At 38.7% G+C, this 17,271-nt stretch overlaps 1 protein-coding gene across 2 annotated transcripts; it reads left to right on the forward strand.

The window, feature by feature from the left end:
- Positions 1-313: 313 nt before the first annotated feature.
- On the forward strand, positions 314-12,768 carry tbx20 (T-box transcription factor 20). 2 transcript variants are annotated; one of them, XM_084358714.1, is made up of 8 exons: positions 314-718; positions 1,678-1,915; positions 3,056-3,220; positions 4,686-4,794; positions 7,297-7,455; positions 8,270-8,346; positions 11,209-11,321; positions 11,676-12,768. In XM_084358714.1, the coding sequence occupies exons 1-8, from the start codon at positions 589-591 to the stop codon at positions 12,032-12,034; spliced, it is 1,350 nt and encodes a 449-aa protein (XP_084214840.1). In that variant the 5' UTR covers positions 314-588; the 3' UTR covers positions 12,035-12,768. The 2 variants fall into 2 exon arrangements, with proteins under 2 accessions (XP_084214840.1, XP_084214841.1); XM_084358715.1 differs by having other exon boundaries at positions 11,706-12,768.
- Positions 12,769-17,271: the final 4,503 nt, after the last annotated feature.

Consider the following 17,271-nt stretch of genomic DNA (forward strand, 5'->3'; position numbering starts at 1 on the left):
GAATCGCGTTTTCCTGACCATGTGTTAGTCATTTCCCCACTGTCATCACCACCAGAGAAGTCTCCCATATTCCTCCTCTGTAACCACACGCTCTCTCCGGGGTCTCTGGCCTGAAAAAGCCGCCCCCCCCCCCCACTGACAGCTCCAGCTTTTGTAATTGGCTGCTCGGTATCAGAGCTGCTGTGGGACAGTGGGAGTGTGACGTGGAGGCAGAGGCAGTGATTGGAGGGCAGGCTGGAATTATAAGGGGAGGGTGAATCGGACTGAAGCTTCCCAAACAGCAGCCGGCCTCAGATCTGACACCGCAGGACAAGTCAGTGGAGTCGGTCCTTCAACATGCATCCGACGAGACGAGCAAGTCGGCAAGTGTAACCAAAGAGGCGAGAATTTATCCGTCCGAGCGAGCAGAGTTGCGCGTAAAGAGCGAAATCCAGGACAATCTGTGCGTATTTGTCCCTGCGCCTTTTTTCCTTTTCCTCCGCTGGGAGCTGAAAACAGGCGGAGTTGAGTCTTTCTGGAGGATTTTTTTCTTCTTCTTTTTTTCTTATTTAAAGGGGAATATTTTCGTGTCCGAGCCTTTGCACCGACATGGAGTACACGTCCTCCCCGAAACCGCAGCTCTCATCCCGGGCGAACGCTTTCTCCATAGCCGCCCTGATGTCCAGCGGGAAGCCCAGCAAGGAGAAGGAGGCGGAGGAGAACACCATCAAGCCTCTCGGTAAGAGATGGAGGAAGGGGAGTTATAATAGAAAAAAACTTATTACGAGTTTAAATCAGGTGAGTTCATGCGTGAAAATTACAGCTGTTAAAGTTGTGTTTTTACGCAGAAGTCCATAGAGAAAATGAAGGATTTAACGGAGAATAGATCCGAGCTGAGAAAACAAAAATAGGAAAATACATAAATTAGGATGAACTGGATGTAAAAAGCGAAAGATTAATTCTTTGTAATATTTACATGTATATAAAATTGTAATATAGGCGACAGAAACATCCTCATAATTTTGCAATTATATTTAAAACTTGACTTTTAACTATTTTTTCAATTATTAATTATGATTTAAAACAAGAAGTGAGAGAAATGTGATTTATGTGACTCATTATATTAGTTTTATTACATTTCACATAAGATAAATGGTAACAGATGATTTCACTTCACTGGATTTTGGATCAGAGTGTTATATTTTATGTCTTATATGAAATAATTTGTCATTTGAAGCAACACAGTCACATTAATAATAATCCATGATGAGGGATTATTGTGCAAAATATAGTTAGTTTGTAGCCTGTTTGTTTTATCAATAAAGTTTTTATTTATAGTTTGGATTCGTCAAACATTATATGAGAAAAAATATAAACCTTTGAATAAACTAGGCAACCACGTTATATACAGATGCATAAAAGAAAAAGAAAATTAATCTTTCATCAGTTTATTTTGTTTTTATTTTTATAATTTGAGTGAAATTATAAAAAGGAGTCCACGTCTCATAGATTCATTAAAATATAGATAAAATGTTCTTTCCTTTTATTTTCCTCTAGTCATAATATCTAGTAATAATAATGTCAATAATAAAGAAAATATTAAACTGATGATGACAAAGACAGAATAAACCCTCCTCTCTCTTCTGTCTGTCTGTTTGTTTGTTTGTTTGTTTGTTTCTCTGTTTGTGTAAATAAAAGAACAATTCGTGGAGAAGTCCTCGTGCAGCCAGCAGTCTCTGGCCGACCTGTCCTCCCTGGACGGACACGGGGACTTCAGCGGGAGCGCGCCGGCGGTGTGCACGGAGCCGCTCATCCCCACCAATCCCGGCATCCCTAGCGAGGAGATGGCGAAGATCTCGTGCAGCCTGGAGACCAAAGAGCTGTGGGACAAGTTTCACGAGCTCGGCACCGAGATGATCATCACCAAGTCTGGAAGGTGAAGCGTCCACTGTCTTTTATTTTAATTATCTTGTTTTGTTTTTATTTTTTTGTTATTAACAGTCGTAAAAATAATAAAAACAACAATAATAATAATAATCATTTCATTTATAAATTAATTTCTGTTACTATAAAAGGCACAAATGTATGTTATAACGGTGTTTTTTCGTTAAAGGAGAACATTTATTGTCCTGTTGTTTTGTGTTGAGCCTTAAAAATATCCTATAATTATAAAAATGAAGAATTCAGATGCTCTGCAGCTCTCTGGGAGTTTTCCTCTGAGAAACCTGCAGACTCACCTGATGTATCATGATGTTTTATTGACTACAGCCCTTTGAAAACAGAAAAATATAAGTTATGTCCATGTAAAGCCACATACGCCGACACCACAGTGGCTTCATGTGCACATAAAATAAATACATAATTTAAGATAATTATCCATATTTGCTGAAGTATAAAACTAATATGTATCCATACAAGTTGAAACATTCAGGGTATTGTGATTTTATACATTTCTGCACATGTTGGCCTAAATATCGAGACGGAGTGCAGCTGCACGAGGACAACGAGGTCACACACTGAGCAGCATGGAGGGGGTTTGCAATCTTTATAAATTAAAAATAAAAAACACATGATGCGCATTTTCAGAGTTTAGAAATACAGTAAAGTAATTTATGACTAACTTTAAAGCAACAGAATCAAACATATAAGAATAAGTGACACCAGCTTTAAAAATAACGAAATGAAACCAGGAAATAAAATGCAAATAATGAAATAAGTGAGTGTGAACATGTGAAAAAGAGTTGACAATTTATTTTTTAAAACATACAGAAACATGTATTTAAATGATGCATGTTGTTTAACACAAATCGGATAAAAAGGGTGTTTTTCAGTGTTTCCACCACATTATTGGAACCAAATAACTTCTTTTATAAATAATAATAAATACATTCTTATTAGAAAATTAAAATACAAATGTAAATGGTAAATAAACTCGATGCTGCCATAAAAAACAACAACAACAACACGTCTTTTATTATATTTTTATTACAGCCTAATTCTTATTATAAGCCCCATATAATATGACGTCATCAACAGCTGTTATAAGAATAAATGTAACCTTTCTGTTCTGTATCAGGAGGATGTTTCCCACCATCCGCGTCTCTTTCTCCGGAGTGGACCAGGACTCCAAGTACATCGTGCTGATGGACATCGTCCCGGTGGATAATAAACGGTACCGGTACGCCTACCACCGCTCCTCCTGGCTGGTGGCCGGCAAGGCCGACCCTCCTCTGCCCGCCAGGTACAGACCCATACAGGCTATTTATTTATTTATTTGTGCCATCTAACTTTCATTTAACTATTAAAATCTGGCTTTAAACATGCAAACGTTTATATGAAGATTAATATTTTGAGTGAATTATATCTGACATACACTTATGATGTTATTAATGTAGGTATGGAGGCTGTGTATGAAGAACCTGACTGTACACGCCTGTATTTTGTTTATATTACCTGTCAGACATCCATTCAGCAGGTGGATTACCTGGCTCCAGGTGTTTGTGTTAATAACGTGCAGCGCTGACACACGAACCAGTCTCACCTTCACATCAGTAACTGTCGGGACATTTTTTATTTTTTTTTTTATTTTAAATAAACGTCATCAACAACATGGTGGAGACCAAAGAGCCTCACGAGGCCACCACCTTAATTGAGACCGATGAAATAATTGAATCTTTAGCAGGAAGCATCTGGGAACATTCATCCAGCTGATGGATGTTATAAAGATGTCAATTTGAGAAAAGAGCAGCTGAAGCAGTTTCTTTTCTTTCTTTCTTTTTTTTGCGTGATGACAATGGGGTCGTGTCCTTTTTTCCCTGAGAATTTGAGGGTTTTAGGGAGATATTTAGACTCAATACATCAGAATTTGACCAAATAAATGAACAATGTCTCCACCAAAATGATGTGGAGACTCCTGTGTTGGGGTTATATTAAAGGTGCACTCTGTAGTTTTGGGGAAGACACTTCAATCAGAAGAGAAAGATCTTCATTGACTCATTTATTAATTCCTAAACAAACTAAATAAACAAACTTTCTTCGTTTTCATGACTGAATAAACAACCTGACCTTGAAGGACGACGCAATTCCACACTGTTTTACTTTGTTTATATTTTCCTCTCAGAACAGCTTGTTTATTCAGTTATGGAAACAATAAATATTTATTGTATTTCCTCATTAATATTGTAAATGAGTAGCCTATTTGAGTATAAACTTCTTAAAAATTACACAGTGCCCCATGAAAGGACTTGTGACCTCTGTATTTCGAAAATCCTGGTTCAGGCCTTCAATAATTAACATAAAAAATGGTACAAACTTCTTGCTAAAACGTGGAGCACATGAATATGTAGATCAAATTATGTTTCCGCACAGATGAATAAAGCCAAAATAATGTATATACGTACGATTTTTTTGGGTTGAAAAATGATTTAATTTCAAAAAACATCTCTCTCGATTTTTTCCTGTTCTTGTTTTGCTCCTCGGAGTTAAAATACCTCCTAAAAACCTTTAAAAACACGTAAATTAACAGTTTTCCCTCCTCAATATTCACCCGTTATACAGCGGGAAGATAGAGCGCGGTTGCTAAGCGACATGTAATTTTTCCCCGCAGCAGAGCGTTGATTGGCTATCGAGCGTTCTCTTCTAGCGTCTCTCAGCCAATCAGAGCCGAGGATATGACCGTTCTTCTTCTTCGTCTCTTCCTCCCGCAGGCTGTACGTCCACCCGGACTCCCCGTTCACCGGAGAGCAGCTCATGAAGCAAATGGTTTCCTTCGAGAAAGTCAAGCTGACAAACAACGAGCTGGACCAACACGGACATGTGAGCACTTGTTACCAACTTTATTCCTCTTTTAACTCGACAAAATAAAAAAGAGAAGACACGTCATTTGTTAACACGAGTTATGAGTCATGTTTAAAAACGGGAAAATAAGCTAACTCAATGTTACAGTTAAGCTAGCAACATTTCAGTTAGCCTCAAAAAACAGACTCAGTTTATTCATCTTTCCCTCATAAGTTACATAAAAGTAGTTTATCTTTGTATATCCCAGAAATACATATAGCTTTAACCTGCTAACATTTTTAAATAGTCATATACAGTAAAGCTGTATATAAATATATTTTTTTCTTGTACATTTCTGGCTCCTGGATCATATAGTTCCCATGAATAAGCTCTGCTCTCTGTCAGGTTTAAAGGCCGGTGTGACAATCAAATGACTCACCTGACGAGAGCAAATTGCTCTTTTAATCCTCTTTTCACTGGAGGCTTCATGCAAGCACAAGCAGGGGACTGACAAACATTTCACAACCCTAAAAAAACATTTACTAACGTTTATCCATTAATAACCCAACAGTAGGCGAAGACACAGCCTGGGAAACAGGGTAATTATTATCCTGAAGGGTGTGTGTGTGTGTGTGTGTGTGTGTGTGTGTGTGTGTGTGTGTGTGTGTGTGTTACACTCTCCAAAAATAGCCTCCTGATAATATTTACAAATTAGCCTATGAGTACATAAAACCAAAATTTCTTTATAGGCATATTGTTTTTATTCATCTGATTTATATTATTTTATTTTCTCTATGTATATCTTATAATAATAGAGTATTAATAGCAATAATAATGATAATAATAATAATAATAATAGTAGAGTTTATGGTCACAAGGTCTTGACCAACTGTATTTAAAAGAGAAAGATAGCTTTTTTCTCACTAAATGAACATAATAGCAATGGCCTAAATTCACTATTATAAGATAAGTAAAGACTTTATTAATTCCTCAGTGGGGAAATTCAGGTGTTACAACAGCTTAAGAGTCATAGGCGGAGGGGAAAGAAGAACAGTGACAGAGACAAAAATAGATCAATATAAAGATAAAGTGATAAAAGTAATAATGATAATAATAACAATAAGACCAAGGAGGACAATGGCACTTAATAATTGCAGCCATAGTTGTTTTGAAATTAAGGAAAAATCATTCATAATAATAATAAGTGAAAAGTAATAATAATAACATAAATGAAATACATTTTTACTGTATAGCTGCACATTTTAAAACAGACACCCAAAATATCCTATAATATATTTACCATTCAGAAAAAAACAAGCTGTGAGATTGAATTTTGAAATACAGATAAAAGAGACATTTTCCTTAATTAAAAATCATTATTTTTATTTTCATAACAAAAACAGAACGTAGAAAAACAAAACAGTAACATACATGGTGTATCCTTCTGTATCAAACATGAGTTTAATTCAGCTTATATACCTGTAAAGACTGCATCCTTTTGCACCTATTATTCTGCAGTAAAAAACACAACCAGTACACACATCACAGCTGATATTTGATTTGATATTAAGCGTCCTGAGTCAGTGGTTGAGAAAGATATTAAAATGTTTCCTGGGTTGCAGCCAGACGATTATAGAGGATACCTCTCACCTGGAGCTGCTGCAGTGTTGACAACATTATCTGTTCACACTTGTCTCTCTGTCTTTTTATTCTTCTGCCGTTTAACTATTTGTCTCTCTGCACATCATTCTTGTCTCTCTGTCAGTTTATTTTTTATTCATCTCTCCTTTTTTTTCCTCCGTCTTTGTTGTCCTGACCTTCCCTTTCAGTCAGGGCGGTGAGTCGGTTGGATATGTTGGATATTTGTTTGGATATTTTAATTTCAAAATATATGCAAAGCTGCACAGAGTCTGGAGCAAAGACCAAACACTGAGTTTGAACTGTGAGATGCCATGCTCAGTGTCAGAGGTCTCTCATTTCTTATTTCAAACAAATATTTCAAAACTTATACAAACATTTGGTTATTTTTCATTTGATGATGCTTCTTTGTTTGTTGCTGATTTAAACACATCAGGAGTAAAATGATCCTGGAGCAACTTCTTAAAAGTTTTTTTTTAGCAAATTAAGAAAACAATCTCAACCCAAGGTCCATTTAGTAGCTGTTCTGGAGCTTTCGATCAGATCACACGATGATAATGATGAGTGACCATTATTTTTGGAGCACTTCAAGGACTTTTGACTGAGAGGCTATGAGGTTGAAGTTTGAAATAAAACTTATAAATGCAAAAATACACCACAGTTCACTTTATTTTAATCATTTTCATACATGATGTGAAACTCACTTTGTAAAACATGCACAGGATGAACTTTGGTTCGTCACCTTTTTCTACCATCTTGAATTTGCAGCCATGAAGCTTATTCAAACAGACCAGACCTGAGCATGATGTATTTACGCTGGTTAGACTGTGTGTCATTTCATTCTGACAGTTGAACCTGTAGATTTACCTGTATCATTGTTTGTTATTGATGCTGGCTCCGCAGATCATCCTCAACTCCATGCACAAGTACCAGCCACGGGTCCACATCATCAAGAAGAAGGACCACACCGCCTCGCTGCTCAACCTCAAGTCTGAGGAGTTCCGCACCTTTGTCTTCGTCGAGACCGTCTTCACTGCCGTCACTGCTTATCAGAACCAGCTGGTGAGTGAGTGATGGCTGACGCTGACCAACGAGCATTAGAGGCCACGTGTCTCTTCTTTGTCTTCTTTGGATTAACTGCCAAACTCTGCTGTTCCAGGAAGTTTTAAAACAATAGAATAGCCTGAAACCCCGTTTTAGTGGCTGTCCTGGAGCTTCTGATTGTATCATCTTCATCTGCAAATGGAGTTTGCCCAGCTGACATGAATAAGAAGCACTTTGAGGACGTCTTGTCCCCACGGGCTTAAACGTTGAAAATAAAAATTACTTCTTGACTTGAGGAAGATTGGGTGATATGTTGTGAAAGCTCCAGAACAGCTAATAATCATGACATTATGTTTGATACTGAACAGAATACCCAACAGCACAAATACAATCAGTGATACAATATAATCATCATCAAACTCAGTGACGGGAACCAGATCATTCATGACTGATCCCTCTCTAAGGCGGTTTCAGCTTGAGTTGAAAACAATCAAGTTCTGTGGAAAAGCAGTTCCACCTATCGACCACCTGGACAGAGAAAGACGTCTGTCAAATATTAGGTAAATATAAGTACGAGATCGGATTGGTATCAGCAGAAACCTGATATTAAAGGACTCGGATCAGATCAGGACCAAAAAGACATCTGCACTAATAAATATGAAAAGCTTTAAAGCCTGAGCTCTGTTGTGTGAGGAGAGAGCAAAGCTGCAGGAAGCAGCACGTTGAGACAGACCGACTGGACGAGGGAGAAAAGACACAATCAGATGGAAATATGAGTGAAACGTTGACACTCCTGACTCTCCCTCACTCTGCTTTTGTTTTTTCTCTACAGATCACCAAACTGAAGATCGACAGCAACCCGTTCGCCAAAGGTTTCAGGGACTCGTCACGGCTCACAGACATGGAGAGGTACAGGGGATTCTGGGTCCTGCACTGTTTGTTTATCGTCGATAACACGAGGAGGGAGTGTGTGTGTGTGTGTGTGTGTGCGTACGTGTTTGTTTGTGTGTGTGTGTGTGTGTGTGTGTGTGTGTGTGTGTGTGTGTGTGTGTTACAGATATCCTGCTGCTCATTAGCAAATACAGTTTGTTTCTCTGTGTCAGCATTCAACAGATAATCTCATATAAGAAGCTTCGTCATCTGAATTCTCTCTTCTTTCTTTCTTTCTTTCTTTCTTTCTGTTCCTTTGTTCTTTACAGTCTTTACATTTGTATTTCTTTTCTTCTCTCTGTCACCATCTTCTTTCCGTCCTTCTTTGTTTGTGTTTTCCCTTTTCCTTTCTTATTCTGCCTTTCCTTCTTGTCCTTGCTTCTGACCTTGTTCCTTATCTTTAATTCTTTTCTTCCTTTTCTCTCATTCTTTCTTTCTTTCTAGTCTTCCCGGTTCGTTCTTTCCTTACTTGCCTTCTTGTCTTTCTTTCATTTAATTCCTTTTTGTGTTAATTGTCTTTCTTGTCCTTTTCTTTCACCCTGTATTTCCTTCCTTGTTGCAAGATCACTCCATTCTTGTCTTCTATTCTTACCTTGTTGTGTTACTCCTTCCCTCTTATCTTTCTATGTCTTGCTTTTTCCGTTCTATGATTACTCTTTCTGCTGTCGTTCAGTCTTTTCCATTTTTTCTTCTTTTATTCCTTCTTTTATCTTTCTGCCGTCTTGCGTCTTTTCTTCTTTGTCGTTCCTTCTTTATTTCCCTCTGCGTCATAATTTCTTGCATTGTTGTGTTTCCTTTTTCCTTTAATTCCTTCCTTTCCAACTCTCCTGTTGATTCTTTTCTGTTTTCATCTTTTCTCCGCTCACATCTTCCCTGGTGTTTTCCTTTTTATTTAATTTGTCTCTTGTCATTTTTTGCCATCAGTGTTTTTCTTTCTTTGTTGTCTTTTCTTTACTTGTCATTATCTCTTTATTTTTCTTTCCTTCATTATATATTGCATTTGTTTTCTTTTTATCATCTTCTATTTCTCTACTATTCTTTCTTTCCTTCTGTCGTTCCTTTCTTGTCATTTTAGCCGGTCCTTCTTCTCCTCCCTCACCTGTTTACCTGTCTTTAATCCAGTCATCCCTGTCTTTCAGTCCTTTCACTTTTTCTTTCACTCTCTCCTTCTTATCTTTCACTTCTCTTTATTCCTTTCATTTGTCTGACTTTTCATTTAACCTTCATTCTCCAATTTCCTTCCTTCCTTCCTGTCATTTCAGTCTTTGTTTCTTTGTTTCTGTTCTTGTTCACTACAGTTTATCCTGTATAACATTATATGCTCACTGTTTATGTAGAGTACCATATTGTGCAAGAGGCTTATGCATCACACACACACACACACACACACACACACACACACACACACACACACACACACACACACACACACACACACTCATTTACAGTAACCCCAACCATCCAAACGATTTATATGGACGCTGCCAAAACACACACTTCTCGTAATTCCTGATTCCGGCACTTCAGCCCAAATCAAACCATCTGCCCATTTCCCTCAAACATCCCAAACCAGAGACGGTCGAATCACAGCCAGACACCCTCCTCCTCCTCCTCCTCCTCCTCCTCTGTCTCTCTCTTTTTGAGGGCTGTGAATTAGACCTGATCAATTGATCTTCGGGGAGCTGCAGAAATCACATTAGTCTGGAGTCGGCCACTGCACTAAAACACACTGTAATTCAATTGGCTGCAGTGACTGATTGAAGCCAGCATGTCCCGCCCCCCCTCTTCGTATCCCTCTTGCCCTGCCTTGCATTGTGGGAGTTCGCTGTGGCCTCAGTGCCGGAGGGGCCCGACGCTGATAAAAACACACACATTTGTACTCCTCTGCTGACAGATATTGCACTTTCCTAACCTAATTGGAGGGGCGGGGGCTGCGGAGGGGGGGCTGCTAATGTGGACGCATGGCTCTCATGATGCAGACCACTTGCCTGTCCACCCACACACACCCACACACACACACACACACCCACACACACACACGCTCACTACTCCCCCCAACAATTTGTGTCACTGTGTTTGAGAAGTGTGATCTGACAAGACTCGAATGAGCTAATGCACTTTGTGGGATAGTGAACATACACACACAAAAACACACAGGCCAAAATCTACATGCAAAGTCTACACAAACATGAGGATAAATACACACACAGTTAACACACACACTTTTTTATTTAAACAAAAATACTACATGAATGCAAAGTAAATATGTACCCCGAGATACGGTGGGTAAACTTTAAAAGCTCAAGCCAACAACTGTGTTTAAAACAATATATTGTTAAATATTGAAATATTTAATGTTTTAATATTATTATTAGTATTTGTAAATGTTAAATAGTGATAGTGGTTGAATTATTGTTATTTAAAGTTTGATTTAAATATTCAAAACACATTTTTGAAACTATAAATAATGAAAATGTGTTTAAAATGATGGATAAATGTGTTTAGATTTATCTAAACAAAGAGAGGATCACAAGTTGTGGCAACAGCTACTAAAATAAGCGACCTCAGGGGAAAAGTTTATTTTATTTGTGATTTTGTTTTTACTGTTTTTATAAGTTTCACAGATTTAAATTGAGCATGGCAAAAATAATATAGATGCATTTATTCAGTATATAAAAGATTAAATTCATCTGGAATTCTTAATCATTTTAACATTTTTCAAAATGTAACTGATCAAAAAACACACAGGTTTTTATATTGGGATACAACTCTACAAAATGAATATCTAAAATGGAAACAAAGAGATTTATGTTGGGTCTCTCTCTTCGGCTTTTGCTGCAGGGAAAGTGTTGAGAATCTGATCCACAAGCACTCGTACGCCCGGTCGCCGATCCGAACCTACGCCGGAGACGAGGAGAACCTGAGCGAGGACGGACACTCGGCACACGCCAGAGGTGAGCGGCTGTTACACCTGCACAGTCTAAACAACCAAAATAAGATCTTAACGTAGGATAAGTGTGGTGTTATTTTGTGTTTTTGTTACTGTCAAAGAATCCAATGAATGCTTTCTGACTAGCAGTTCCTATTGGAGAGATATTTTTTTAACTCCAGGCTTCAAATATATTTGGTTTTTAAAAAGACACAGCTGGCTATTTTCTTGAGTATTTCGAGCAGCAGGACGGTGTTCGCTGACTCAAAGTACACTACAGCGTGTGTGTTTTTGGACAACAGAGGAAGATGAAGTTTGTTTTGGTCTTTGGATTTGTCAACACCCGGAAAATTAAAGAATATCTGCTACTTTCCTCTAGATGTTTACGTCAACCTCGTGTCTCCTGCAGGCTCGGCGTTCACCGCCTCAGACAACCTCTCCCTGAGCTCCTGGGTCACCACCACTTCCGGCTTCTCGGGTTTCCAGCACCCACAGTCCCTCTCGGCCATGGGCACCGGCACCGCCTCCCTGCCTCACCCAATCCAGGGCTCCCTGCCCCCCTACAGCCGGCTGGGCATGCCGCTGACGCCCACCGCTCTTGCTGGAACCATGCAGGGCAGCGGGCCGTCCTTCCCTTCCTTCCACATGCCCCGCTACCACCACTACTTCCAGCAGGGGCCCTACGCCGCCATCCAGGGACTCCGCCACTCCTCCACGGTCATGACGCCCTTTGTATGACTCCGTCCTGGTGAGGAGGCGGCTGATCCTCGCTCTGACACTCATCCTCAATCAACCAGTTGTTTCTCCACTCCGGCTCATCACTCCTCATCCTGTTTGTATCTCTCCCCATGGACTTTGTAAATAGTTCACCTGCAGAGTGAGGCAAAGCGGAGGATCCAGAAAAGAAGAACAGAGGCACCTCAACAGGACACATCAGCAGGTCCTGTGGTCTCTACAAACACTTTCTTGACATTTTACAAACACTTGCAACCTCATTAAAAAAAACTATAAAACCTGATGCAAGACGACAAAAGGAGCATGTTTGGTCTTGGCCCTTGAAGAACAGAAAGTGGATTCTCAAATCCTCAACGTAAACTCATTTTAACAATAGGTAGCAGACCCTCTGAAGGCTGAACAGTCCCTACTGGCTACAGGGTCTCCACCTCACTGATCCTTCAACAATGCAACCTAAACGATCCTTTTCTGGAGGGACTCATCTGATGCTTCAGTATGTTGGACACCGAGGCTCAGTCTGAGCGGTGGAGCGTCCACCTCAGATCTCCTGTTTTCTAGAAAGCCAGCCATATGTACAGTTCAGACGCCACGCTGTGTTGAAAATAATGTCAAAAATGAATTGTACAAAGATGAAAAAGGCAACATTTACTCATAGGAAAATTCTCATTGTAGAGTGCAAAAAAAAAAAAAAATCATAGGACGCATGCTGACCGCAGTAGACAAACACACTGGGTAAACTTTATATGGAATAATATGGGACGAGGAAGCTGACCTGCGACAGGAGTGAAGGCTCTCCGCATACTTTAAAGGTTCGGTCACACCAGCTGTTGCTGTGAAATCAGTTCATTTCAAAGGAATCTGTGGATTTACTCATCGGGGCGAGGTCAATTCTCATATTTTTGTCTGTGGTAACACTTTGGTGAACTTTCACATCCAAATTCAACCATTGAACAACAGCAAACTGTCTAAACTGTGCTGTGTGAGGAAGCTATTTTATTACCTGTGTTTAACTTTATGTGCAAAATGCTCCAAAACAATGTATTACAGACCTTTATGAGACAGGAAGTGATAGTACAAATACATCTTTTGTATAAACTATGTGAGCTTACTGCCCCGTTGGCAAAAAAGCTGATGAAGTGAATGAAATGGCGCAAAATCCTGAGAACAAGGGTTGAGCGATTTCTTGGCTAAAATGAGTATCTGGTACAGATAATTAAATTTTTACAAGTAGGAGTATCATCAGAGTAAGATGTAAGAGGTTGTTCAATTAAGTTCATGAAAAAAAAACTGCTCCATCAAAAGTTCTGAAGCAGTTTTGTCATAAAAAATAAATACAGCAACCGTTGATCAACCAAAATCAATTTCAGGCTTAAATTAACAACTTACAGTTAGTGTCACCCATTTCCAGTTTAACCCCGCCTGTTTTGAGTACAGACACGACTACAGATAACGGTGTACTCGCTTATCCTATCCTAGGCAACTTAGCTAACAAGCTACATAACTGATAGTTAGCGTGCTCGCGTCCCCCTTCCTCCTTTTTGAATGAAATGGTTTAAATTCCTGAGAACACACTGCCAGTGGGAATAAACTGCCCATGACAGACAAAATACAACAAATCTCAGAGTAGTTCATTACTAGCCGTGTGCGGAGGTCACAGAGCCTCTAACGCCGCCCATTTTTCCTGCAAAGACGTGTAGATGAATTTCATGTGTTGCTCTCTGGTGTGACCGAGCCTTAACTTAGAGGGATTTAATGACAAAATGTGTTGAGTTGAAATCATATTTTTATTCACTGGACATACATCTAACCCTCATAAGTCTGTCCCCACTGGTCTGAGGGAGAGAAACATTTCATATTTTTCATTGTAAACGCACGGCAGCCTCACGTTTGTCTCCACCGTGTTCCCAGTCACCGTCTGTTGACTGCAGCCTCTTAGCGGTCGGTCTTTAGCAGGTGTTAGTGAGCTGATTCATGGCTGCATCAGAGCGTGTCGACAGGGCGTCCACACCTGGAAATAATGGCTCTCTGCTGTCTCGTTTAAAACATGCAGGGAGGAAGAAGCTGGGAGCTGCTGGAGTCGACTCAGTAACAGTGCAGGTGCATAAAAGTGGCAACTCACTGGTGGAGAAGTCAGTAATTTATTTTAAAAATATGAAGAAATAGACGGTGCTACTTGGAGGGACAATTAATGCTGTTATTTTAGAAAACATTTCAGACTGAAGATACATTTTCAGTCCAGGATCTCTGCCTTATTAAGTATTTTTGTCTGTAATTGAGTCCTAAAGTTAGAGAGAGCTGCAGAGAGAGCTGCCACAATATTTCAATTAATCAGCGAGTCGATTGAAAGAAAGTTATTCCAAAGATATTTTGATAATTGATCATTTCAGCCATTTCATTTTTAAGGCTAACATTAGCTGGTTCCAGCTTCTTAATTGTGAGGAAACTGCTGCTTCTTTTTGTTATTTATGACGGTAAATGAAGAGTCTTCAGATTTTGGACTGTTGGATTGACAGAAGAAGCAGTTTGAAGACGTCAGTTTGGTCTCCAGGAAATTAAGACAAGGGTTATGCACTATTTTTTGACATTTCATAAACTGATTTGATAATGATGAATCTATCTTAATCTATCATGACAAAAACTGTTAGTTGCGGCCCTTAGTGCAGATTTATCTGTACATGTCTGAGCAGGAATGCCAAGACATGTTTGAACTAATTTAAAACAGTGTCTCCATTACATAATTTGTCTACCAACAAACAGTTATTGTCATCGATTATAGCTTTGTCTATAAAATGTAAAAAAACACATAAGATAATATAAAAGAGCTGAACGTGACAATTTCAAATGCTTGTTTTTTTTCTCAATCATCTCAAAACCTCCCAAAATATGTTTACTGTCATATATCGCAAAGAAAAGCATGAAATCCTGATACTTAAGAAGCGGGAACTGTTGGCATTTTTGTTTGAAAAATAACTGAAATGATTAATTGTTTCACAAATTACCTGCTGATTAGTTTTCTGTTGATTCACTGATCAATGAATTAGCTGATTGTTTCAGTTCTAATTCCTTGAAATAGATTTAAAAGCTCCTTACCAAACATGAATATCGGCTGTTTAGTCGCTCACTATTTTATTTAAACTTTAGTCTGAGCTAGTCGACCACTACAGTTGGATTTATCTACACAAATCAGTCACAGCCTACATTCAAGTGTTGCTTTCTGCGCAGTTCTGTTGTGTTTCATAAAATATCGTAATTTTGAAACAAGTTGGATTATACTGCAAACGACATCTCACCACAGAGAAAATCAGACTTTTTAAAGGACAATAATTGACAAAACCCAAAGAAACTCATGGTTAGATACTTCAGCAGTGTCTTGCTGCATCAGTTACGAGGCTTCATGTTGATTCAGGTGTGAGTGACACGTGAAGAATTCGGCTCTGTGGAGGCAGAAATCAAACACACGTTTAACAGCGAGCTGGTTACACACAAACACTGTAAATGTCCCAGTTTGACTTTCACATCGTCTGAATCTTGTTGCAGTGAAAAATGGACGTAATTGTTCTGCCGCCTTGCATATCACTGATGTGCGACCGGTTCATTCGATCTCATCTGTTTATTGAGGAAAAGTGAAAAAGTCTGGACCTGTTTTCTTTCTTTGTCCTTCACTGACGTGCAGCCTGAGCTGGTTTGAAAGGTGTGTACAGATGACCTGAATGTTTATTTCCATCCATGTAAATATAAAAACACTTTTCCTTTTGAACCGTCTGCACAGCCCCGACTCACCACTGAAAATAATCTCTTTTTAAAGAACCTTTTCTTTTGTATGCCATGATATGAATACGACACCGAACGAGATTGTGTTTTGATGATTTTTAAGTGCAATATATTTATTTTGCTCTCTGGAAATACTGTGTAATGTACTATGCCGCATTTAAAAAATAGTTATTTGTAAACCTTGAGAAATATATATCACCACCCAAACTTTCTTTCTTTCTTTTTTTTTCACTGACTGACATTATGTACACTTTTCTCTCTCGATGAATCACAGATTGTCAGAAATAAATTAAATCATGAAATCATTTAAAAACACAACTGAAACAGATAATGATTCAGGTTATTTTGTATCTCTGAGTGAAAGCTCTGTAATTTATTTATTATTTTACCATGCAAGAACGTTTGAGACCATTCAAAGACTTCCTGATCTTCTAGTTTAAAGTTAATGGGATGAAATTTTAAAGAGAAATCAGTTGGCAAGAAGTTCAATGTCACAAACTGTCTCTGTTGGCATCCTACAGCACCTCCTACTGGTCAGCTGTGTCATTGCACCCAGTTGTTTTGGCTGGTTCCTTATTTGAGATATACTTTAAGTAAAATAACTAAAAACCTGCTCCAAACCACATTAAAATATCAACAAGAAATATATGTATCTGTTGGGAATGCCAGTGTTCACTTATACATGGAAAATATTTTTTTTAAAAGCCTCTTCAGGGGATAAAGAGACTGAAACATATTTCTTCTTTTAACATCTCTAAAGTCCCCAATGTAATGAAAAGAGAACAACTGAAGGTGTATAGAGGAGCTTGGGTATCAGGGGCTTCAGTTAAAATAACAACAAAAGAAATATAGAAAGGTGGGTTACAGGCAGAAAGAAACGAGGGCAGTAAAGAAATCTCAACTGGGCCTCGTCACACTGGCTGGGAGTGGAGTCAGTCTCCACATCTGCAGCCTGCAACAGGTGATCTGAATCCACTGCAATCATTCCAGAGGGATTTTGACATTCAGCCAAAAGACAGCAAGAACGACACACTGGGTCTGCGACACCACATATTTTGGGTCTATCAACGTCGGCAGGGAAATTGATCTGAAACAGTTTAAAAGAAGGCATCAGAGGCATCGTGAATCTGAATAATAACATTATACGATAATATAATAATGTATAAAGAAGCCTTTTCTGGAGCTGCAGAGAACCTCTTGGACGGCATATTTCTGAAGATTTTCACAAGCTCAGCTCCTCGTTGTGTTCATTGTTTTCTAGTCTAATGTTCATCTAATAAAAAGAAATCTATCCATTTTTATTCCTGCAAAAGTCTGACAGAATTTGGATCAAACAAGCAAGTGAAACGTTACTGGAAAGTAATTAAATTTTGTCTTAATTATTGAAATAACAAGTCTCAAATCTTTGATGGATCAGATTTGGAACCGTTTCTTGCAACCAGACATGTTTATTAACTCAACACTGGAGA

The sequence above is a fragment of the Pagrus pagrus genome, assembly GCF_965226575.1.
Source record: "Pagrus pagrus genome assembly, chromosome: 7".
Classification (NCBI taxonomy): Eukaryota; Metazoa; Chordata; class Actinopteri; order Spariformes; family Sparidae; genus Pagrus; species Pagrus pagrus.

Excerpts from the sequence above, each read along its gene's own strand:
- tbx20 (XM_084358714.1), top strand. The coding sequence starts at position 589 with ATGGAGTACACGTCCTCCCCGAAACCGCAGCTCTCATCCCGGGCGAAC. Across the intron at positions 719-1,677 it reads GAACACCATCAAGCCTCTCG|AACAATTCGTGGAGAAGTCC; the intron begins GTAAGAGATGGA and ends TGTAAATAAAAG. Across the intron at positions 3,221-4,685 it reads GACCCTCCTCTGCCCGCCAG|GCTGTACGTCCACCCGGACT; the intron begins GTACAGACCCAT and ends TTCCTCCCGCAG.